At 54.8% G+C, this 23,812-nt stretch overlaps 2 protein-coding genes across 2 annotated transcripts; both read right to left on the bottom strand.

Moving 5' to 3' along the window:
* Positions 1-2,414: 2,414 nt before the first annotated feature.
* EXOSC2 (exosome component 2) lies at positions 2,415-6,580 on the bottom strand. Its single transcript, XM_066332770.1, has 9 exons — positions 6,415-6,580; positions 6,225-6,326; positions 6,091-6,136; positions 5,731-5,820; positions 5,554-5,619; positions 5,348-5,416; positions 4,326-4,502; positions 4,027-4,155; positions 2,415-3,195 (listed from the first exon to the last, which is right to left on the bottom strand). The coding sequence occupies exons 1-9, from the start codon at positions 6,537-6,539 to the stop codon at positions 3,115-3,117; spliced, it is 885 nt and encodes a 294-aa protein (XP_066188867.1). The 5' UTR covers positions 6,540-6,580; the 3' UTR covers positions 2,415-3,114.
* Positions 6,581-6,667: 87 nt separating this feature from the next.
* On the bottom strand, positions 6,668-16,011 carry PRDM12 (PR/SET domain 12). Its single transcript, XM_066333070.1, has 5 exons — positions 15,752-16,011; positions 14,767-14,957; positions 13,644-13,799; positions 9,960-10,071; positions 6,668-9,064 (listed from the first exon to the last, which is right to left on the bottom strand). The coding sequence occupies exons 1-5, from the start codon at positions 15,963-15,965 to the stop codon at positions 8,682-8,684; spliced, it is 1,056 nt and encodes a 351-aa protein (XP_066189167.1). The 5' UTR covers positions 15,966-16,011; the 3' UTR covers positions 6,668-8,681.
* Between the last annotated feature and the right edge of the window lie 7,801 nt (positions 16,012-23,812).

Raw genomic sequence — 23,812 nt, 5'->3', positions numbered from 1 at the left:
TTTTTTCCATCAAGCCCATGTACATCCTACCATTTATTTTTTTCCTAAGAGATACTTCAGTACTTTCTCTGTTTACCTCCCATTAAGTGTGGGTTCTCACCCAACAGCTGCAGTGATGTTTCCTCCATAACAATATCTTAAAAGCTTCAACCTCTTCACCAAATAATATAACTTAGCATGTTAATTTACAGTCCTCAGGAACCTGAGAGAACCATTTCAAGATGTCTCTAATCTCAGTGGAATTTCAGTTTCTTCTCAGGTCTACACAAAGCTTTTTATTTGTACCACTCTCAGCTGAACAGCAAAACTGTACATGGATAGTACAGAAGTAATGCAATAAGCAACAGTAATTGGATTAATAACCCATTAGCACAAATTTAAAATCTCAGTGGTTATTCCTATGAGTAAAGGAATTCTTCCTAATAGTACATGAACACTGGGACCAAGAAACAAGAAAATTGTTTTTGCAGATGAGTGATGTTGTGTTCTCATTCCTACAGGCAACACTCACCAGCAAGGGAACTAGCTACCAACTCCACTTCTGAGCACAACTGCACCATGTATTAAGCAGCACAGGAGGTGCTACAGCTGCTTTACAGTGTCAGACACTGGTGAATGAAGAAACCAGGTTGGTTTGAGCTGTTTTAATGCCTGCATGGGCCTTTTAGTTCCCCATACAAAAATGAACACTTACTAGGTTTTTCCCATCCTATTTTCAACTACTTTTTTTTTCTTAAACCAGAGAAGCTAAAGTTTCTTCCTTTTCACCCTTCCTGCTTAGAAGTTGCCCAGCAAAATCCCACAGACTATTTCAAGAATCTAAGGGGACACTGCTGTTGCTGGCTTGTTGTTACCTGCTGGTTTGCAGCACTGTGCTGGATGAGTTTGCAGGAACTGCCAGCAATGACCTTGCTGAAGTCTTGTTACAGAATTTAGGTCTTGGCAAAGCACTGGCTGAATGTGCATGGTCACAGGGGAAAATACTGAGACCTTTGGTTCCATACCATCAGGAAAGATCCACAACCAAACCTCACCAGCTGGTGTTCTTCTTGGGTTTAAAAACAAAAGTGCCAGGTATTCAGAACTAAGGGAACTGGATGAGTCACATGCCTCCCCAGTTTAACACATTATTAATGCCAAATTATCAGGAATCCTGCAGCAAGCAGGAGGAATCAGACAGCTCAGAGCTGAAGTAGTCCAGATCTTGAGATATTTTTTAGCAGAAATCCCTGAATCTCCCCCTGTGATAATAAGATAAACAGCTGCTAAACTACAGCAATTGGGTAAGGGGGGGAAAGAGTACTTCTCTAAGTAAAAGATGCAGACTGCCAAAGCCTTTTTAGCTTTTTTGAACCAGTCTTGTCTATGCAGGTGTGTGTTATGTGGCTACCAGCAGCCTTATGGAGACCTCAAAGTGTCACCATCAAGCCTTGGTTTCCAAATTTCCTCAGCCATCTTGAGGATGTGATTGTTGCAACACTTATTAGGGAATCATCTTAAAAGTAACAATTCCCAGATCTTCTGTGGATCATTCCATGGATACCCCCAACAAGTTCAGTACTATTTTCAGAGGCAGCACGGGCAGTTGTGCAGCAGCAGAACGGATTAGCCATGTCCTTGCTTGTCCTTAGCCCCATTATGCTTTAGGATTTGGGCAGCAGCGCTGGTGGCAGCCATCCAGGCCCTGCTGTTTGGCAGGGCAGCGAGGCGGAGCTGCTGGCGAAGGGAAGTGCCACAAACACGATCCAAAGGTGCCATCTAGTGCCTGCTTGGGACCACAGGGAAAGCAGCCCGAGCTGGAGGGACAGCAACAAGGGGAATTTCTAGTTCCCAGGAAAACACCGAGCAAAGAATTTTCCCTTGTACCTGAGGCAAGAGTGCGGATCTGCAACACGCAATTGGATTCAGGGACAATTGGGACAGATGTTTTATCATCCTTATCATTCTATCACAAATAGACAGAATACATATATAATAAAACAGTTCTAATATAGCACCTGGAGCTGAGAGGCTTCTGCAGGGAAAGGATCACATTCTGCACAAAGAACGTGACTGACTGCCTGCCAACACCTGGCTCCACATGGCCACCTCTAACCACTGGCCTGAAGATCTTCACCAGTGTCATACTGGGCTCCCTGTCATCCCCCAGTCACCTCTGCTTGACTCACCTCTCCAAGGGATCCTGCAGGGAGGCAACGCTTGGAAAGCCACTGTGAACACCAGGCAATCCTTACAGAGGAACCCTGTAAGGGCTGAAGAGGAAGGTCAAGTCCTGCTGGGATGAAGGGTAGCAGCTGAAGGGAAGATAAGACAGTGTAACCATTCCAAGTGTCCTGGCAGAAGGAAACTTAAGTCAACCACAGCTCTCATGCTAGACTAAAAACAAACCAATGCACACACTGCTGCAGGACTGATTTGTTTCAAAAAATTTATTGAAATGCAAAATACTTAATACAAAACCATACTGGTGCCTCCTCAGAAGAGGAGCTCACCACTCAGGCATAAAAAAAAGACCAGCAGGATACACACAAACCAGGACACTGCCTGTCCACAGCTCCTGGCTCATATGGACAGCAACAGCCACATCCCATCTCATACCCCTGAGACATTCAAGCCATGAACAGCCAGACCCAAACCGTGGTTAGCAAGGGTGTGGATACTCCTGTTTTCTAAACACATGTGCCTGGATTTACATTCTTAAAAATGAGGGCTCTCAGTCAGGGGACAGACTGGCAGATCTGTATCACAAGTAAATTAAAATCCAAATCATCTTCTGGGGAAACATCACAAAACATATCCCTTCCTCTCTGTCATTCTGCACAAAGTTCTGGGGCATTAGACACAGCAACAGGTGCTAGGAGACATGTCCCAGTTGCATCTCCATCTTTATAAAGGTCAGATATCAATTTTTCAGGCTGTTGCACTAAAAGGCTATTGTACTTAAGTACTACTTTGTACTAAAAGGACACAGGAGATATCGCAGGAGTGAGGAATTTTGGTGGTTTCTGAAGTGTGGAATGAATGTTGGGAACTAGAACACTGAAAAAAACACATAATACTGAGACTCAAAGCTGCCATGCTGGGATTTCAAATGACTGCTTCTGGCCATGTGCCCTATCCCTCTGAATCCAGCAACCTCTGTCGAGCTTCCAGAACGATCTCCTCTGTCACCTCTGGCTTGAGAATGTCCTTGATCTGCAGTGGAAAGAAGACCAACATGAGCACCAGGATCAACTACTGCTTTTGTATTCTGTGGAGAGACAAAGGTCTCTCACACATGGCAGCAACCAGCAAGGAAGTATACAGGGTTGTGGTGAAAAAAGACCCACGGCAGAGGGTTCAAGGCAAATTTAACTTTGCCAGTTGGGAACCCTTACAGAGACCAGAGGAAATCAAAAGAAGAGGCTACTAATCTTCCTCATCTTCCCTGAAAGACACACTGTATTTGGGAAGGGCAGAGATGACTTAAACACAGTTATACTTCAAAAGAACACCTCACTGGGAATGAAAGCAGAAGACAATTCAGATCTCATTTATTTATGGGAAGAGAATTGCCCATGATTGTGCTGGCAAGAATCACAGTGAAAAGCTGTACAGCAAGAGGTCAAATGGAGGCAGCTTTTCAGCAGTGCAGGATGTAGATACAGACATAAGACTGCTCTCTGTACAATGCATGACATTTACTTTTTCATTGCTTCATAAAATGCACTGTACCCTCACACAATGCCAAATTTAAAACTGTTTTCACAAGAATTAAAGGGTCCATAATCCCAGTGAGGGATACACAACATTAAAAAAGGGACTGATCCGTCTTTAAGAATAGTTAGACTTTGCCAGAGGCAGAACCCTTCAAACTATCCCTGAAATTGGGCAAGGCAACTTACATTATGCAGAAGGGGAGAGTTCATACTGTCACTCACTACAGGATGCTTTGGTAAGCTGAAAGGAAACTGACTTCAGCAGCAACTGATGCAGCCTTTCTGCTCCCTCCCCTCAGTGTGGAATAAACACTACTGGTTCCTGTACCTGATGAGGAAGGGATGCTTCATAGCAATACAGGATGCTGGTGTCAAAGAGCATCATCTTGTGAGTAACCAGAGCCATGATGCAGTTTCGGAGCCGTGAGATCACCTCCCGGTCAGACAAGGGAACTGGCTGAGGAAGGACAGAGGAGAAGGGATGAATGCACAGGGAAATAATGCGAGTAAAAAAGCCTTGCTGTGAACCTAACACAAGATCCTGAAAGTCTCAGGCTAGTCACGTGCTTCTGACTATGTCAGACCAAACACCATCACTGGTAGAAGGCTCACTTTCCCTGAACTCACCTCCAAGTTGGCAGTGTAGCCTCCAGCCTCGTCATTCTTCTGCTCCGGAGTTGGGTAGATCCAGATGAAGCCATTGTTGCCAAGGATCACGGATGCACCACAGGGCAGGTCATGGAAATGAGTCTTCTGGCGTTTCACAAGGGAGGGAGAGACCTGCACCAGCACACCCTGGGCAAGCTGGAGAGCAGACCGTAAGGCTCAGCATGAGAGACATCATGAGCCACCACAGATAGCACCAAGTCACTGAAACTCACTCCATTCCTGGCCTAGGAACAACTCTGTTTTAACACCTTTCCCTGTGAAACTGAATATAAAACCTGCCTGCCTCTGGCAGCACTGGGAGGATTAGCTAATGCCTGTGCAGTCCTTTGAAGATGAAGAATACTCTAAGTGCTTAGCACAAATGTTAATAATATCTTGATCGTAACTACACATCAACCATCCCTGCAGAAAAAATGAGGAGTCAGAGGCCCAATTTAGCAGAACACTTTCCCTCGTAATCCAATCACTGTGCTTCACCCTTTGTGCAATAAGCACGCTTCCCTTTCATCTTTTAAGTGCTAATACTCTTGGTCTGGTAATCCCAAACTGCAGCCTATGCTCCAATGGCCCCTTGGCTTATTTCAATGCACAAAACCAGAGATAAATGCCAACTGCGTAAAGCCTCAAACAGAGCCCTGGGGAGAGGAACAAGTCACAGGGGCAACAGCCAGCGGAAGAGGAGTGAGAAGATCTCTCCCCAGGATTTAATTCCCAAGTGGCTAGTGGGGGAAACAGAACTAGCAGGCTGAAACTGTGGACAGGGAGAGCAGTGGATCAAAGGGCAACTCAAGGACACCTCTGCTTTGGGGAAACCCTACATGGTGCTCCTATGTAGAAGTTCAAAGTCTTCCTGTCCTGTAGGAATGGGTCACAACAACATCCTGCTCTAGTCCAGAGCTCTTTCCTGAAAAAAAACCTCCAAAAGGCTTTATACAAGTCAGCAGAATTAACCCAGGACTGAGGGTTTTGGAATAGCTCACCTTTCCATACTTCAGGCTCCGAGTGTGCAGCGATACAGCACCATCAGAAAATATAGACTGGACCTCTGCCTGTCAGTGCCACTTAAGGAAACAGGGTCCCTAAGGCTGCCCAGTGCCACCCCAGTATAGCTCTCACCCCCACCCAGGCTCCCCCTGTTTTTCCCATGCCCTTGGCTCTTGTGACAATGGGAGCAGCAGAAGGATACACTGATGAGATCTCCTTCCTGCAAGTAGTCCCTCATGGCAAGCTCGTCTTCTGCTGATTTCCTTCTCTGAAATATCACAAGAAAAGTTACATATAGCTGAGAATGAGAAAACATCCATCAGTAGCTCATTGTGGGGGACCTCAGAATGTCATGCGAAACAAAACCAGCTACACTCACCAGCTCCCCACCAGGTAAATTTATAGACGACAGCAACAGGACTGAATCCAGCCTGGAATTTGTTTCCACTTTCCATCGCTTCTGCTGAACCTAAGGGGAAAAAAACCCATCCAAACTTATAGGTACACACTCAAACATTGAATGGGAGCTGCAGCTCCCCAACCTGCAGGAGAGAACAGCTCTGCTGGTCTCTTCCAGCCTCATCCCGGTTAAAATCCGCACATTCCCAGTACCCTGCGCAGGGACACTGATGTGTATCACTGTTTAAGGATCCCAGGAAGCACTTAAGAGTCGGACTGAGCCACGACCACCCTCCTTTTCCTCCTCCTCCTCGGCACCGCGGCAAATACGTGGTTTTACCTCGGTAATCCTGCCGACCACGATGTCGCCGATCTCGCCGTTGTACCTGGCACAGAGAGCGGCGGTCACACACCTCACTGGCCCCGCCGAGCCAGGCCCCGCCGCCGGCCCGCCCCCGCCGCGGCCGCGCTCACCTGGCCTTCAGCGCCCTGACACACACCAGCTTGTTCACCCTCTCCACCACGCCGGCCACCGAGGCGATCAGCTTCTCGTCCTCCACATAAGTACCGTGGCCCCTGAGGAGAGGGAGAGAGAGGCTACCTAAGGGCAGCCCGAAACCGCGCCACCCCGCCGCCGCCGCCTCCCCTCCGCCGCTGCCCGCACCTCATGTATCCCGTGTCCGTGGTGATGGTGTCTCCCGGTGCCACCAGGTGCTTCTCACCGCCCCGGCGAGCGCTGGACTCCAGAGGCGCACGGAGCGCCGGCAGCCTCATGCTGACCGCCGCCATCTTGGCCCCGCCACACGCGGCTTCCGCCCGCCATCATGGCTGCTGGCAAGCGCGCCCCTGAGGGCACGGGCGCTGCCATCTTGAGTGAGGGCGGCAGGGGCGGTGACTGGGCAGCCACGTTTGTTCCTGGCAGCGAAGCGACTCTTGGGCTTCGCCCCGGGGGAGCCTAAGGGGGGCCGCGGCCATCTTTAGTGCGGGCAGGATGTGCCGCTCTTCGGGCAGCCCTCAGCAGTGACCCGCTCCACCAGAACCCTCCCGGCGAACCGGGGGGACACCACTGCCTCCCCCGGGGCTCACCGCGCCCCACAGCCCGGGCTGGGCCGCAGTGCTGCGGGCCGAGGCGGAGAGCGGCGCCCGCAGTTGGGGTACCCCTCACACATTGGTGTCCCCGTGAGGGCAATGCCCTCCCCAGCTGGCCCGTGCTCACGCTGGGCTCAAATGTCGCCGCGGGACTCGGGACTGACCCCTTCCCCTCGGCCGAGCTGTGCCAGCAGGAGCTGATCCGGCCGTGGAAAAGTTTTATCCATTCAAGCACCGATTCGGCTCTCAGAGCTGCGGAGGGAGTTGCCACGGGAGAAGCCCGCGGTGACCGTCAGCAAATGTCGCCTCCTTCCAGCGGGGCTTGCACCTGTATCCCATCACGGCCAAAACAGGGGCACTAATTCATGGGAGGTATCAAAGGATAGCGGTAGCTTCAAAGAGGGACTGGCTGGGTGGAAGCAGTAGATAGCACCCGCTCCGGTGTGATCCAGCCCTTACCCCAGCGCCCAGATCCAAAAAGGGGCTTCTTTGGCCAAAACCTGTGTTTTTTCCCCTCCCCGATGCCCTTCTTGGTCCAGCAGATGACTCCATGTCTCTTCACTCGCAGATTGTTGTGTTAGTTAAGACCTTCGCTCATCCCAATACCCACATCCTTCCCCTGGCACGTAAAATAATGCTCTCCATGCTGTCCCTCTTCTAAATGATAAATGTTTCAAGTAATTTTTATTTAGAATATAAGAGAGGTACAAATGTATTTACACTGTGTAAATATACAATCAAATAATATATAATATCAAAGTCTTGTAAATAATGTTTACATAAATATTTACAAAGTTAAAGTGACAGTCGTTTGGGTATTTTTTCTTTTGTTTTTGCTTATTTTTCTTCTGGAAATGAAACACGGTTTGTGAGAACTTTATACATCTTAGACTTATAATTAATATTAGAATACCTTCTTTTAAGGTTTATGATACACAGCCCTCCTCCGCAGTGTGGGGACTCCAGAGGGCGCTTAGAGTTGTCCTTGGGGACAGAGCTGGCCCGGGGACAGGTTTTCTCTGTCCCCAGAGGGCAGTAGCAGTTCCAGCCAAAATGTTCCTTCACAGCTGGGAAGAGGATGGGGAGAAGAGCTGCCAGGGCTGGAACAGGCAGAGCCCGGCAGAGCTCAGGGTCCCCCCCAAAACCTGCCTGTGGATGGGCATTCCCAGCTGGCACGATGTCCCCGCGGCACGTGGCCTGTCCCCTGTGCCCGCAGCGTCACTTGGAGCGGTGACAGATCCCAGCACAGGGCTCGGGCTGGAGCGGGGCGGGCAACGGGGGCTCAGGTGCGGGAAAACGCAAACGTCCAATAACTCAGCTTCCAAGGAGGAAAAGGCGTCCCTTGGAAGGAGCCACCGGGGCCAAAGCCACTCCCGGGGCAAACAGGCATGACCGGGGTGGCTGCATCAGGGTTGTGCCAAACTTTCAATGGGGCACACGTCTGCTAGAGCAGAGGAGGACGGACAACAGGAATTTTTCTTTCTACCAAATTATCTGTAAAACCCAGGCATGACTCAGCCAGGCCCAGCTTTCCAGCTCCCTCAGTCCTCCTCAGTGCGCTGTCAAACCCACACAGGACATTCCACTCCATCCCTTCTCCCCTGCCAATGCCAGGGGCCACCAGCCCACCCTGTGCCACATCTCTCTGGGGATGATCCCACACGATTCAGCTGCGGAGCTGGGAGTTCCCCTCCTGCCGAACCCCCGCAGTCAGCGACGCCCAAAACCAGCCCAACACTCCTCCGAGACACAAAGCAGCTCAGCCAAGGGCCACCCCCCCAGTTCATCGCATGTCTCAGCATCAGTCTCTGCTGTCCCAAATGCCGCCGCCGCACCGGGGCTTCACAGCACCATGGTGGGGATGTGGTGTGCCAGGGCGGCGGGGTGGGGCACGGGCAGGGCGGGTGAGTGAGCCTGCAGGGAGGCGTTGGGGGGCCGGTGGCGGGCGCTTTTCTGGTGCGCCCGCAGCCCCGCGAGCTGGGAATAGGCACTTTGGCAAACCTGGCACTTGTAGGGCCGCTCGCCCGTGTGCAAGCGGACGTGGTTGCGGAGGGTGGAGGACTGGCTGAAGCGGCGGTTGCAGAAGCGGCACACGAAGGGCTTGTCCAGGGTGTGGATGCGCATGTGGGAGCGCAGGTTGCTGCGGGAGTTGAAGCCGCGGTGGCAGATGACGCAGCGCATACGGCCCGTCGTGCTGGCCCCCGTCTCCACCGCGTGGAAATCCTCTGGGGACGACAGGGGACACTCAGAGGCTGCCCTCCAGCACAGCAGCTCACCCCACCCCAAGTCCCCCGGGTGCTGGGTGCCCTGGAAAGTCCCCAGTGCCCTCTTGCTGGCTCCCTGCTGCTGAAGTCACCTATCCTGGGCAGACTGGCATCCAGGCTGGCTCTTAGGATTTTGGGATGCAGCCAGTGCTGGGAATGGGCTCAGCCAGATTTAGGTAAGGGAAACATTCAAGCTGAGCTGAATGAATCCCTTCTAGATGGACATGAAACAAATTTTCCCCTCCCTGGGCTGCAGCAGAGCTGGAGGGGGTGGGTGCAGGAGCTCTCAGGAACCCCCAAGTACACTGTCCAGCCCCTGCCCCAGTCCCAGCTTCTCCCCTCGCTCTGCTGGGCTCAAGCATGGCTCTCTCAGAGTGGGGAACAGAGCCAGGGAGGGCAGAAGTGGCTCCAAACACAGCCTGAGCTCTGCTGTGCCACAGAGAAGTGTCTCAGGGAGCCACTGAGACAAGCTGAGAGCAAAAGCCCAAGGAGAGAAAAGCCTCCTGTGTTGGTGATTAAGATCCCTTAAATGCAGAGTGGGGATGTAGAGGCTGCATCCACTTGGTGTTTCACGGAGTGTTGGGGCTGCCTTGCACTCACACCCTGCACTGCTCCTCCCTGCCTGGCTGAGTCAGGCAGCGACTGCCAGACACTCCATCAGCAACAGCCCAGGCAAACCGGCCCGGAGGCACTGCCCTGAATTACTGAGGACCTGCTCAAGCTGTAAGGATCATAGTCCCTGTGCTTGTCCACAGAGAACTGGGATATCTGACATACCCCTGGGATGTCCCTGCCTTGTGCCCACCCAACGGCCTCAGAGCTGGGCACAGGATAATCAGGCAGGGACGTTACCTACCATGTTTGTTCTTCTTCTGCTCCTCTTCCAGCCCTGGCACACCTGGGATGCCCAGGAAGGTGTTGTGGGAGTTCCCGTACCAGACCAGCAGCTCTTGGTCTGGAGGAATCATCTAGAGAGATAAAGAAAGTGTTGTTGAGAGGGGCAATGAACATCCATCCCTGCGCTGATCCATTTGGACCTACCCTGGCTATGCCTCATTTCTGTGAGACCCTGCTGCCACCTGGGATGTGCCAGCCGTCCCCAACGCCTACAGGCAGGCATGGAACAGCCCAGGATGCTGCACTGGAGGTGATGGCACAGCTCAGCACCACTCAGCACCAGCACAAACCCACTCCAGACTCTCCCCCGGGCTGGGACACAAATGGGGTTATGGGCAAATATACAACTACAGGGCACAGGGACAGACCTGAGTCTCCAGAGTGCAGGACCCAGAGGTCCCAGCAATGCAAGACCAGGACAGGGTGAAACACAGACATGGAGAAATAAACCATTTGTGGAATGACAGAGACCAAAGCAGGAAGCTGAGCCCTGGCTCAGGGCTCCAGCAGAGCATTTTGTCTTTGGACAGAGACATCAAGCACCCTCCAGCTGCAGGGCACAGGCAGCACCTCCCACCCATCCCTGCCGGGACTGATTTTAGAAGGTGGAAATGCAGATCTGCCAGCAAAGGGCTCATCAGCCTGCGCAGCAGAGGAGAGCTCGGGGCTGCTATAAGAAACCATGGCTCAGGTGTGAAACGCTGCTTATATCCTCCACCAAAGCTGCAGTACCTGCAACAGCCCAAGGACAGGACAGGACATGGACTGGGGTTTTGCATCACCCACGCTCCCATTTCTCTGAAGTGATGGCACTTCTCCTGTCCCTGCTGATCCCTGTCATGTTCCCGCGTGGCCGGGGCCAGCAGCCAGGAAATGCCTGGCTCAAGGCTCCACTCCTGCAGCAGCCGTGGCTGGGAAGATAGATCCTCTCAGACCAGTTCAAACAACACTGATAACAATATCACTTTATAAAAAAATACTTATTTTCCCTAGCAGTCCCTACTGTCAACCTAATTTAGAAATAGGAACGTCCGGCATTTTGGAGGATGGTTTTTTGTATGCTGAGTGTGTTGCATCCAAGTAAAGCATCATCCACATGAAACACAGATCCTAAGTTCAATCCCTTCAACACTGAAAATATGTTGAATTTTAAACATCTGAAATCGATAGGAATTTGATTTTATATCTTTGTCCATCTGCATAAAGACCTCACTGGGCTGCAGAGGAGGAATTTGGGAGGCAGAGAAAGCCGCTATCGTTTTGCATCCCAAATTGAAGACACTGTTTCTTGGCATTATTTACTCTTAAGAGAAAATTAGTAAATTTTAATTCTAGCAAATAAAATATTGCTGAAAGGATAAAGCAATCTGCATGGGTGCATACATGGGTGTGTGTTTTATTCTGCTGAAACTGCTGCAGCCACGCCAGCAGCAGGTGAGCACCCATGTGCATACACCCCAAAGTAAATTCAAATTGCCCCCCAGGAATCTTGTAGCATTCAGATCAAAGGCCAGAACTTTCTGCCTTCATTTTATTTTCCAGCAGCAGCAACTTGGTATTACTGAGAAAGAGGATGGGAAAAACAAAACGGCAAATAAGGGCAGGAACGGGCAAAACGCATTAAAATATCAAATATAAATAGGGAAAAAAAAGCACCAGATAAATCTGATTTTCTGACATGTAGGTGAGAAAGGCATCCGAAGAGATGCTTTTGGAGCCCTGGTGCCGCAGGGGTGGGTGCAGAGCAATAGGAACTGGGCAGCTCACCGTGCTACCAGCTACAGGGGCACAGCAGACATGAGCAGGAGGCTGTGCAGGGGAACAGGAGGTGGGGAAGCCACCAGGGCTGGTAGGGGATGGAGGGTGACAATGGCCACACACACCTGTGGTGCTGAGCAGGGCAGCACTTAAGTTCATGTCAGTGTGTGAGTGTCCTGCCAAGCTTGGGGAGCAGTGTCACAGCAGAGACCCTTCATGCCTGCCTCCTCCCACGCATCACTTGGGGTTCAGCACTCTCAGCATCTCAAATTCACTGCTTGTGCCAGGAGAATTAAACTCATCCTGCTCCACTGCTCCAGCCCCAGGAACAAGTCCACAGCTAGATCATGGCTATACCCAAATATTCACTCACCCATCCTCTCGTCCGTGCCTGCACAATATGTAAAAACCACAGCTGCTTTCCAAATTTCACCATAGCTACCTGGAATTATTTTACTTATTTACATAATTTAAGAACAATAGTAAAAAGCACTTAAAGTAAAATAGTAAAAAAGCTCAACAGGCACAGCTGCCCACAGAAATATCAGGTCTTAAAACTAGAAACAGCCAAAGCCTGCGGAGAGGTGTCTGACATGAGAACAACAGGGAAGTTCTTGGAGCTCTTGGTAAAGGTGGCAGAGCCCAGGGGGGCACACGGGACTCTCCTGCAGCAGGAGAGAATATCTGATCCTCTTTCTACCCACCCATTCTGCTCTGCCACCTCACAGCAGCAATCCCTAACCCAGCCCTGCTGGGCTGTGGTCCTGTGCCATGGAGAATTTCCATAAGCCATGGAGCACGCTCAAACCAGTGCAGGAGCCTGGATGGATCTGGAGAGCTGCCTGTGCCCACAGAACCTGCAGGCATTCCCAGTCATTTCTGGCTGAGACCCTCTCACAGCTGCAAACACTCCTCAGGTGAGGCTCTGAACCCAATACTAGGGGTGACAATCCCACCGTGCTGGTCTGGGATGGATTGGGACATGTCCCTTCTATAAGACAAAGCTACTGCACAGGGCCATCTCCCCAAGCCACCACCTTTCTCCACCTTCCATAGAGTTGGGTTATAGGGACACTACACATAAGCAGGGCTGATCCCCACCACCACCCCACTCTGGCACTGTGATTTGTATGAATATGTCATCAATAATGCCAGGGAGACAGACACCCACCTCCATCCCAGAGTCTCCTGTAGGGAGCTATGGGTACCCTTCAGCCTTCACCCCACTGCACAGCAGCCTGTGCCACCCCTGGGACCCTGCTGCTGTGCCACACCAGCACAGACCAGCACCTCATACAGGAGCACAGGGATGAGGGGGCAGGAAGAGCCCCTTCCCCACAGTGTAAAGCCCAACTGCACCAGCACCACTCCTTGCCTTCTCCGTGGCTCCCTGTTCCCTACACAACCAGAGTGTGATGCCCAGGCAAAGTAGGGCAGAGTCAGGCACACCCTGTGCTCAGCAGAACTCCCCAGACTTTACCCTGCTGTGCAGATACTTTACCTTCTGTGCAGGTTCTGCACAAACCCCCACTTTTTCAATAGAGCATGCAAGCCCTGTCCTTGCCCAAAGCCCCATACGGGCCAGAATTGCGGCTCTTTTCATGCTTTATACCCCAAAGAAGGATCTACTCTCCTGTTCAACACACATCACTCCATGAGCCCACAGAAAGGGGGCAGAGAGGAGAAGGGACCTTTACTACTCCCTGAAGCCAATGCAATGGGCCTTCCCTGTGGTTTCTGCCTCTGCTGGTGGATCTGAACATCAAGGATGGAAAAGCTGCCATGTCCTTCCATGGACACCCCACCAACAACCCAAAGAACAAGGGAGAGTCTCACCGCCCTGCTCCTCAATTACAGATGCCTGGTTGCCTTCAGCCCCACTTACCTCAATGGCCTTGTAGAAGATGCTGTTCCCTATCTGGACCACCTCGAGGTTCTGCTCCTGCTCGTTCCGGGCACATTTGATGTAGGTCATCCAGCTGCGGTGATCCTCCTGGCTGGCGTCGATGAAGTACCGCACTGTGCCGTCCTCGTTGAAGACCTGCGAGGGGACAGAGCACTTTGGTGGGGATGCTGCCACTGTGGGCTGAGCCCCTCCACCTCCTGCCTCTGAGGTAAAGCCTCTGGACAGGGACAAGCTCAAAGCCAGCACAGCATCGGGGCTGAGATCCTGACAGCAGCCGGGAGATGCCAAACCCTTCCTTGCTTTGTGGTGCTGGACTTCGGCGGGGCTGAGAAATGTGCCCTGCTCTCACTGACATAATCCTGCCAGCCCCTATCTCCCTGGATAATCCAGCTCCTTTCCTCCATCTCCCTTCCCATCAGAGCCCTACCAGCAGCTCAGCCCCAGGGGAAGGGGCTGTTCAGCATCCTACAGCTGCCGTGGGGGCGGGAGAATCCCTGGGTGGATGGGGAAAGTGCATGCCAGGCCAGGAAAGATGCTTGGCAGGGTGCCAGGAAAGATGAGGCAAGTTTCTGATAGGCATAAAATTACAATAATAATTAACAATAATTAAGAAGTGCAAGTCTGAGTCAAACAAATAAAAAAATTGGAAATACCCTCTCTATTGGCTGTGCATTAATGCACAATGTCCTGGAATCTCAGATCCCCCAAACTCCACAGTTTCATTTAGGATTAACTTCACCAAGGCTGGGGCAAAGCATGGAGGAGAGGACAGGGCAGAGCTGGTTTTGCCCACTGTGGCCAGTGCAGGCAGCAACCAGTTGGGTGTTCCACCAGGATGGGATGGGCAGGGCAGGATATGATCTGGCTGCTCAGGACATGAGCAACAGCATTTCAGAGCTCCTCCGGCGGCTGGCTGCACCGCGAGGGCTGAGGAAACCTCATCCTACTCCTGCGACTGGTTCCTAACCCACCTGCCCAGATATTTGCATGGACGGGGAAACTGAGGCACAAGGATGGTGCCCAAGCACGGGACACAGTCCCAGCACCCCGTCCCTGCTTCTCCCCAGACCAGTCCGGGCTCAGGGTTCAGGGGGGTCGTTACCTCCCACATGAGGTTGTTGTTCTTGCACAGGTCCACATGTTCGGGGGAGATGACCCTGCCCGTGAACGGCCCCATCTCGGTGCCAGCCTTGATCCAAGTCTTGGAGAAGATGCCTAGCCCTTCCCCGGGAATGGAGCTCTGGGCGATTATCACTTCCGACGGCAGCACCAGGCTGGAGAGCTTCTGCACCTCTGCGAGGGGGGAGATGGCTCAGAAAGGGACAGGGGTAGGGGAGAGGGGGGAAACCGGCGGCGAAGGGGACCCCGCCCAACCCCGGCCCCAGCCCAGAGCCCGGGGCTGAGCCTTTTAAACGCCCAGCCGGGCTCCCACAAAGCGGTACAAGGTTCCCCCGGGGCATTGAGGAGGTACCTGGGAAAAGCATCCCGGGCTGGGCGAGGGAGCGGGGCTGGGAAAGGAGGTTAAATGGTGTCTATTTCGGCCCATCCAGCAATTTGTCATGCTGTTAAAGTGATCTGCATTCATTAAACTCAACTAGAAAGAAATTGCTAATTCTAAATTCATTAGTCCTTTAGGAATGCTGTAGCGGTACATTGTGCCTGAATGGCGCGAGGGCTTGTTTAAAAGGGCCCAGGAATTCCTCTTACAAAATGGGGAGATGAGATGGTTGACATATCGTGAATGGAAATGGAATTAGCCTTCATGGTAAATTAAGAGAGGAACAGAAATCCGAGAGGGGGAAAAGGGAGCTGGGACGCCCCGGCGATGCCGGGGCGAGAGAAAAGATATTGTCCCGGGCTGCTGAATGCGGGACGGCCCCGGCCCCCCCCAGCCCGCGGTTTAAGTGGGAACTTTCTCAGGTCAAGCCCAAGTTAACCAAATGAATTTAAAGCCCTTTTTTCCCAGTCCCACGCCTGGGGAGAGCGGGGCGCCGGGACCGCATCCCGCCGCCAGGCACCGGGAGCCGGCCCGGGGCCCGTGGGGGAACCCGGGGGGATCGGGGAGGGTCCGGGGGGGGGTCTCTCACCTCCGGAGAAGGACTGAGCCAGGACTTCGGCCGTGAAGGCGGTCTTGGGGCTGCTCTTCTCCTCGAAGAGCTGCTCGCCCAGGACGTTTCTCCAGCGGCCGTAGAGGAAGCTGTGCAGGATGTCGGAGGTGATCACCTCGGCCAGCGAGAGCCCCTGCGGCTTCAGCCCAGGCTTGAGGACCAGGGCCTCGGCGGGCAGCACCGAGCCCATCATGGGGGCGAGGCGGCGGGGCCGAGCGCGACGGGGCCGGGCGCGGCGGGCGGTGGGCGGCGGGCTGGGCTCCGTTCGGCTCGGCGGCTCCCGCCCGGCTATATATGAGCTTCATTGACCCTCCTAATTGGTTATTAATGACCTCCCTGACGTTGGCGGAGAGACTGGGGCTGCCGGAGCGAGGCGAGCCGTCGGAGCCCCCCCTTCCCATCTCCTCCTTCCCTCCCCTCCCGGGGGTGGGGTGGCTGGAGGGAGGGACACGGCGAGCACACACACACACAAACACACACACAGGATACATACACGCAGGATACACACGCACATATACACACGGATACACGCACCGCCTCGGCCCCCCGCACCTCCCGGCCCGGGCAAACCCGAACCCGGGCACCTGTCCCCGGGCACGGCACAACAGCAGCGAAACGGGCAGAAATGTCCCCGCCGATGTCCCACGGACGGGGCGCACCCTCGGGCACGGTCCCGCTGCCCACCTGGCCCCCGCGCTCGTTTTGGGACTGAAACGCCGCGCTTTGGGGTCATTGAGCACCACAACGAAATCAGCGGCCCCGAGCCCGACAGCTCCCGGCGCTGTGCGGCGTTTGGCCCTCGCAGCCCCGGGGAAACGGGCTGAGGCTCCCGCAGTTGGCCCCGGCCCTGCTGGGCTCCCCGCTGCCCCCCGCCTCCCCGCCTGGCACCGGCGGCACCCAGAGGCTCCGGCGCTGCTCCCCCAAATGCCGGGACAGGGTCCCCAAGCACGGGGCGGGTGGGACACGCTCCCGGGGCTGATCCCCGCTCGACTGCAAGGCAGCGCTCACCCGGCTGCCGCCACCAGCCCGGCCGGCCCCAGGCTCACATCCCCGTGGGAATTGTGCCCAGGTGTGGATCGGAGACCGCTCGTGTATCCCCCGTCTCCTGCAATAGCAACCATGTCCTGCCGTGTCCCCCCAGGGCCGGACCCCGACCCCGGGGAGGCTGCAGTATCTCCGGGGCTCTGCTGCCGCATCGCCCCCGTCCCCGCACCCGAAGGCATTCCCCGGCCAGACACTGCGCCGGTCCCCGCCCTGCCGAGCCCAGGAGCTCCGCAGCCACCTCTGCTCCCCAGCAAGGTGGCATCAGAGCGGTGCCTCCAAAGCCAGCGCTCCCCTCCGGGCCCGAGCTTTGGCGGCTCAGCAAAGGGTTAATCTTTCCCGGATTTAAACCCAGTCCTGCTGTGTCGGAGCTTAGAGCCCTCTCCTTAGCCTTGTTCTTTTGATTTTCATGGGGACGAGGGGCTGTAAAGGGCCGCGGGGAGAAGGCTGGGCCCCCAAGATCCTCAGGCGCTCAAAGGCCGGTTCCCGCACCCCGGAGTCGGGGAAGCCCCGCCGGGTCTCACCGTGCGCGGGGCAGCAGCCGAGCAGAGCCCAAACCCCCACTCTACCCCCTGGGTGGGTGTTTTATGGGGTGAAGCTGTGGGGTGTCTTCTGGCCTGGGTGAAATGATGCTACAACCCATGTGCAATTATTTCTGTTAATCCAATCAAGAGGCAACGCAGATGTCAGGAACCCACCCAAACCTGCGCTTACTTCGGCTTTGCCCGGCGAGAGGCAGCGCTGTCCTGGAAAGGGGAGGTTAACAACCTTCTAGGGATTGGTTTGGGGTTTAATGAGCGTAAAAAATAAGTTTATTTTGTTTTCTGGACTTCGGCTAGAGGAGCCGTCAGGATATTTCAGCCTTGCTAAACATAACGCATCAGGTGGAAGGTTCCCAACACCGGCTCCCTTCAGCCGCCGAGACAAGCCAGCCATCGGATTGCCTTTTTTTTTTTTTTTTTTTTTTTTTTTTTTTTTTTTTTTTTTTTTTTTTTTTTTTTTTTTTTTTTTCCCCCAGGAAAACCCTTCAACCTTCAAGTTATCCCGGGACAAAAAAAAAAAATAATAAGATGCTCTTGAACCCCCTGTGGCTCCGGTGCGGGCTGCGCTGAACCCCGCTCCTGGCTGCGGGGGGCTCCGCGGTGCGGGGGAGGAGTGACAGAAAAAGGTGGAAAATACAAAAAAATCCTTCCATTTTCTGCGGGGTTTTAAATATCCCCAGCTGTTTCCCAAAGCTTCTTCCCGGTCCTAGGAAGGTGCTTTGCTGTGTGTTCCCCCCACACACACCCCCTACTCACTTCTCTTTTTAATATCGCAGCTATCCCTCCTTTTTAACATTTAAGAGGAAACAAGTTTAATATTCATGGCTGTTAATAGAGAAGGGCCATTATCGCCGCCCCATTGTTCTGAGCCCCGCACAATGCTGCTTGTATTTTCATGTGTATATTCCCAAAGTTCCTTCTGAGCGTTTAGTGAGCACTTTAATATTCATGGGTGTTAATAGAGAAGCCCTCAGTATATTGGCATATTGTTGGGAGGTGTACATATTGGTCTGACTCTGAATAGCCACAGTCCTCTTTTCTTTTGCTCTGTTTTGCAGGGTTGATGGGCCAGGAGGTAAATGGGCATTTTTCCCCCCCGTCTCCCCCTTACAGAGAGAACATCTTATTCCAGTCCCAGACTTTCTGGTTTCCCATTCAGGACCCTCAGAAATAATGTCAGGCAGAAGAAAAGTGGAGCAAATCAATCTTTCATGGTCTTTTTGAGACCAATTTGACATCCATGGACTCTTCTTTTCTTTCACAGCCTACAAGGGGATGGTCAGGATCTGGACAAGGTTGGGGTCTGATGAGGGGAGACATGGGATCATAATGCAGCAAAGAGAGAAAAGAAAAGCAAAACAAGAAAAGATTGCAGGGATGGGGTGATGGAGGAAAAATGAGGGTGAATGACAGTGCAAGAAAGGAGATTAGAGCCCAGCAGCTGCTTTTTGGGGGCGGGGGGGGAGGGGGGAGCTCTCTCCCCTCTTCCAGCCCTTCGCATGAATAGGATTTGAACAGAGCGGAGATTGATTTATAGTTATTGCAGTTGAACATTTATTGCTCTTAAAGAGTGGCGGGAGAAAAGAGAGAAAAGGGGTTTGAAAAGCTCCTTTCTGTATTAAAGAGGTATCAAATGAAGACTGCTGAGATAATATACAGTGGCCAATGGGAATTTGATTTGCTTTAAAATTTAACTCTTGTGGGGCCGCCGGGGATGGAGCCGGGATGCGGGGACGGAGCCGCCGCTGCCCCGGGCCGGTGCAGCCGCGATTCTCTCCTCAAACCCCGCATTCACTGCCCGGCTTCACTGCAAAGATCTGCGGCGGCTCCTGTGCGGCGGGGAAGGGCTGCAGCGCGGAAGGAGGATTAGTGCTTCGTTAGTACAATTTTGTATTTTATTTTTTTTTTTTCAATAGAGGATGAATGCAGGAGGGATGCAGAGCTACGAAAATAACCGGCTCAGGGAAGAGCCCTTTTCGAAGCTGAGTTTTTCTTGCCCTAAACCCGGAGGTTTCTCCTCTCCGGCAGCAGAAACGCGATCGCTGCCGAGTCCCCTCGGGCGCAGAAAGGAGCCCATTGTTCAATGGGGAGAAATACATTTTTAGCGGTGATTGAAAGCTCTCCTCTCGTTTGAACTTTAGAAGAAAGTCCCTAGCAGGGAAGAGCATCCCCCTCCCTCTACCCTAACATCTGTTTGGAGCAATCCAGGCTCTAGGGCAGAGCCGGGCTCTGCCCCCTCCCAAAGTCATTAAAAAGATATTAGTTGAGCTGAGAAAAGTCCAGCGCAGCCCCCGATCCGGGCTGGGGTGGAGGGGGTGGTATGTGTAATTAAAACCGATTTTGGATTTGCCGGCGCTAATACGAGGCGAAGGGACCACGGGGTCCGAGTTGAAAAGCCCCCCGGCCCCGGCCGCCCCGCCGCGCCCTGCCCGCTGCCCGCTGCCCCGGTGCCCGGTGCCGGCTCAGGGCGGCCGGGCCGACCCCATCACCTGCTCCGTGCGACCCCCGAGCGCCGAGAAAGGGGCACGGCGGAGAGCCGGGCTGGGAGCCGAGGCGGTCAGCTGCTCCGGCCGCAACCTCTGCGCCTCCACGGGCTGCAAATGCCCCGGGAGCCGGAGGGAAAGGGGGGCAGGAGGGATCATCGCACCCCTGCGGGAGCCGGGGGAGCCGGGGCAGGAGGGATCATCGCACCCCTGCGGCTGCCGCAGGAGCCAGGCGCCTCCGAAGTTGCTAAATGTGCCATTTATTAAAGCATTCAGGGGGCTTTTCTTTGGCGTTTGCTTGCAAACTCACAAAGGCCGAGCTGCTGTTTGGGGGTCTTTTCTGATGGAAAAAGGGCTCGGAGACCCCGGCACAAAGAAATCCTGGCAGTGCTTTCAATGGCCAGGACTCAATGAGGGGGACCCTGCGCGGAGCGGGCGGGGGCGAGGGGCCGCCCGGTGCTGCCTGAAAGGCAGGCCTGAATGTAATGGGGAGATCTGCGTTTATTTGTTGGGATCACATTTAATTAGCTTAGTACAACCCTTGAAAGACAAAGAGACCTCAATCTGGATCCAATCTGAAGCTCGTTTGGAGAGCGAGGGCTCCTGGAAAAGTCAAAAGAGAGAAAGGAGAAAGAAAAGGGAGGCTAGGAGAGAAAGGGGCTGGGGGCCCAGCCAGGTGACTGGCACGCGTGAAACAAGGGGGCCTTTTGGGCACAAGGCAGGGCTCAAAAGGGAGGGAGGAAAATAGCCTCTTCCTCAGGTTTTACCTACTTAAACCCCCTGAAGGGGCTGGAGCTGAAAAGCCTCAATGGGGGCTAAGGAGGCTGCAAAGCAAACAGCAGCGCTGGAGAGGGGCTCCGGCCCTGCCGCCGCAGCAGTTGGTGACACTCGGTTATGGGAATGTGCCCAAATGTTACCTGCGCCCGGGAACGCTCCCACCAGCGGAGCAGGGAGTGCAGGAGGACGAGGCGATGCGCAGGGGGAGCCTGGGCTGAGGGGGGCCGGTGCATCCTTCGCATGTTCCCTCTGCAGGGTGGGGCTTCCCACCTGTGCCTTCACCCACCCCACGCAGCATCAGCACTTGGGGAGCTTCATCACGGAGGGGCCGTGGCTGGGCTGGGACACCGAGGAGGGGTCCCCATGGGTGCACCCCTCTCTTCAGAGCAGCCCCCGGCACCCCCATCCCAGTGCCGACACGGCACACGCAGGTGCGTGGTGAGGAGGATGCGCTGCCACCTCCCCGGGGGCAAAAAGAGAGTGACCGTCCCCGAGGTGCCACATCCATGGATGGAGCTGAACGGCCCCTTGTTTCCCTCCAAACCGTGTGCTGCTAACCCGTCCCCGCTGCCCTCCGAGGGGGCTGGGAGCAGTGGGGAGGGTTCGGGTGCTCCGAGCGGCGCCGGCCCCTCGGCGGTGCCCAGCGGCTCCGGGCACGGAGGTTTGGTGCGGGGAAGCCGCGATCCTCCCGGCAAAGGCTCCGGCACAGGGCACGGCAGCCCCTCGGAGCCGCGGGCTGATTGCGGTGCTCGGGGAAGGAGCTTTAGGGCATTATTTGCCTCCATTTCACTCCGCGGGAGGCCGCGGAGCCGAGAGGGATGCTGAGTGCTCTCCGCTCCGCTCTCGCTCGCTTCCTTGCCTTTCTTTCCCCCCGTCCTTTCTTTTAAGTATTATTTGCAGGACGGTTTCGGCGAGGGTGTCACGGCACGCAAGAGCAAGAGGAGGAAAATCACTTTCCCAGCTACGTCCGAGCTCAAGCAGTCTCGAAAGGGAACTCGGTTGTGGCGAATCGCGGTGGCGACTCCTCGGCCACCTCCGCGGCTCGGCACCGGGGGTCGGTGGCACGGGCTGGCCGGAGGGGGAAAGGGGGATGTGGACTGCAAAGACAGGAAAACCTCTGCGCCTTTCCCTCCCTCCTGGCAGTGACCTGGGGATGGGACAGTCACATCCCACCGATGTCTGTCCCACATCCCTCCTGCAGCATCAGCTCCAATCCAGCTGCCGGGCTGTGACCCAGAGTGAGGACTGCGACATCAGCCGGGAGAGGTGCCAAGGGGACAGTGTGTGGGGCTGTGAGTGAGCCTCACTGCTCGCCCTGCCCTGCTCTGCTGCCCACAGCCGGGGCCACGCCGGCCGTGCCTCTCCGGGAGCTGCCAAACCCACGGGCCGGCTGCACCAGGGGAGCTGCAGGAGCCGGCTCTGGGAGAGGACAGCTGAGGCTGGGCAGGACCGGGATCTCACAGCCACAGCTCCCCTGACCCACGGCCGGGCTGAGGCTGGGCAGGACCGGGATCTCAGCCACAGCTCCCCCGATCCACGGCCGGGCTGAGGCTGGGCAGGACCGGGATCTCACAGCCACAGCTTCCCCGATCCACGGCCGGGCTGAGGCTGGGCAGGACCGGGATCTCACAGCCACATCTCCCCCGATCCACGGCCGGGCTGAGGCTGGGCAGGACCGGGATCTCACAGCCACAGCTCCCCCGATCCACGGCCGGGCTGAGGCTGGGCAGGACCGGGATCTCAGCCACAGCTTCTCTGACCCACGGCCGGGCTGAGGCTGGGCAGGACCGGGATCTCAGCCACAGCTCCCCTGACCCACGGCCGGGCTGAGGCTGGGCAGGACCGGGATCTCAGCCACAGCTCCCCTGACCCACGGCCGGGCTGAGGCTGGGCAGGACCGGGATCTCACAGCCACATCTCCCCCGATCCACGGCCGGGCTGAGGCTGGGCAGGACCGGGATCTCAGCCACAGCTCCCCCGATCCACGGCCGGGCAGTGTCCCCAGGCCCGCGGGGCTGGACGAGGCGAGGAGGAGGACAGTGCTGGGTGACAGGGACGGCAGACAGGTGACCCCGGAGTGAGGCTGAGGGGTCCTCCGGCAGCTCCTGCCCTTCACCTATTCCCCCACCAAACAAACAGAGCAGCAGCTCCAGCCTCCCCGTGTGAGGACTCCACGGCAGCGAGGTTGAATATTCCCTGGCGAATGGTGCGGACAAGGAGGCTGCGCTGAGTGACGGCTCCCACAAAGGGCACGGACCGTCTAATCCCCGGGCCCGCGGCACCTGCACCCCGGCCCGGCCGGGATTAAAGGGGAGCAAACCGGCCTCTGCAAAGATCAGAGGCTTCATCAGAGCGGCCTTGAAATAGGATTTTCCTCAAGTGATAAGGGCAGGGTGGGAAGATGATCTGGGGGGTGTTGGTAGCTGCCCCCTCATCACCCCCAGAGATGCTCTTTTGGGTCACCTGCCTTGAACGTGGTGCCCCAGACCTGGAGGGAAGTGTGAGGGCAGATCTGGGCATCCACTGTCCCAAATCCTTCATCCCAGAGATGGCTGGTTACCCTCTGCCATTCCTCCACACCCAGCACCACTGAGGAGCTGACCAGACATGCTGCCCTCCCACTGCTCTCAGCTCCAGGGGCCACTATCTCCTCCTGACCCAGGAGCTGTGGCTCTTGGCTCTTTCAACTCATCTTCACATCACCTAACACCAGTTTCTGCTCATTTCCACCGTTAAAACGCTGGAAGGTTTCTTTTGTGTCTTTTTCAGTCTTATGAGAGCAGAGAAACACTGCCTGCCATGGGCATTCTGCACTGCTGCTACCCACAGCAAATCCAGCAAAAAAACCCTCCAAACCAGCCAAACGAAGGATAAACAGCTTCCTGCATGGAATAAACACCCACGTGCTGCTTGACAGGATACACTGACACTGCAAGATCGCAATTCCTTGCCCTGTGCCACAGTCCTACAAACACCAACAGCCCAGAAAACCCCCCTGAGAGTGGGAGGAACCAGGTGAGTTTAGGGGAGAAGCAGCAGTGCAGGTGGGACCTTGTGAACATTCATATCCTGTTGGAAAGCTCCATGTTAAACAGCAGGAGCTCTCGCTCTGACCACTCTGCCCATTACTGTAAATACAGCGTTCCTTTAATGCAATTAAATATTTAATACTTGGAGAAGGGGAAAAAACAGGTCCC

Source organism: Sylvia atricapilla, chromosome 19 (genome assembly GCF_009819655.1).
Source record: "Sylvia atricapilla isolate bSylAtr1 chromosome 19, bSylAtr1.pri, whole genome shotgun sequence".
In the NCBI taxonomy this organism is placed as follows: Eukaryota; Metazoa; Chordata; class Aves; order Passeriformes; family Sylviidae; genus Sylvia; species Sylvia atricapilla.
Note: the sequence above shows the minus strand (reverse complement) of the source record. Positions and strands in the feature narration are given on the sequence as shown.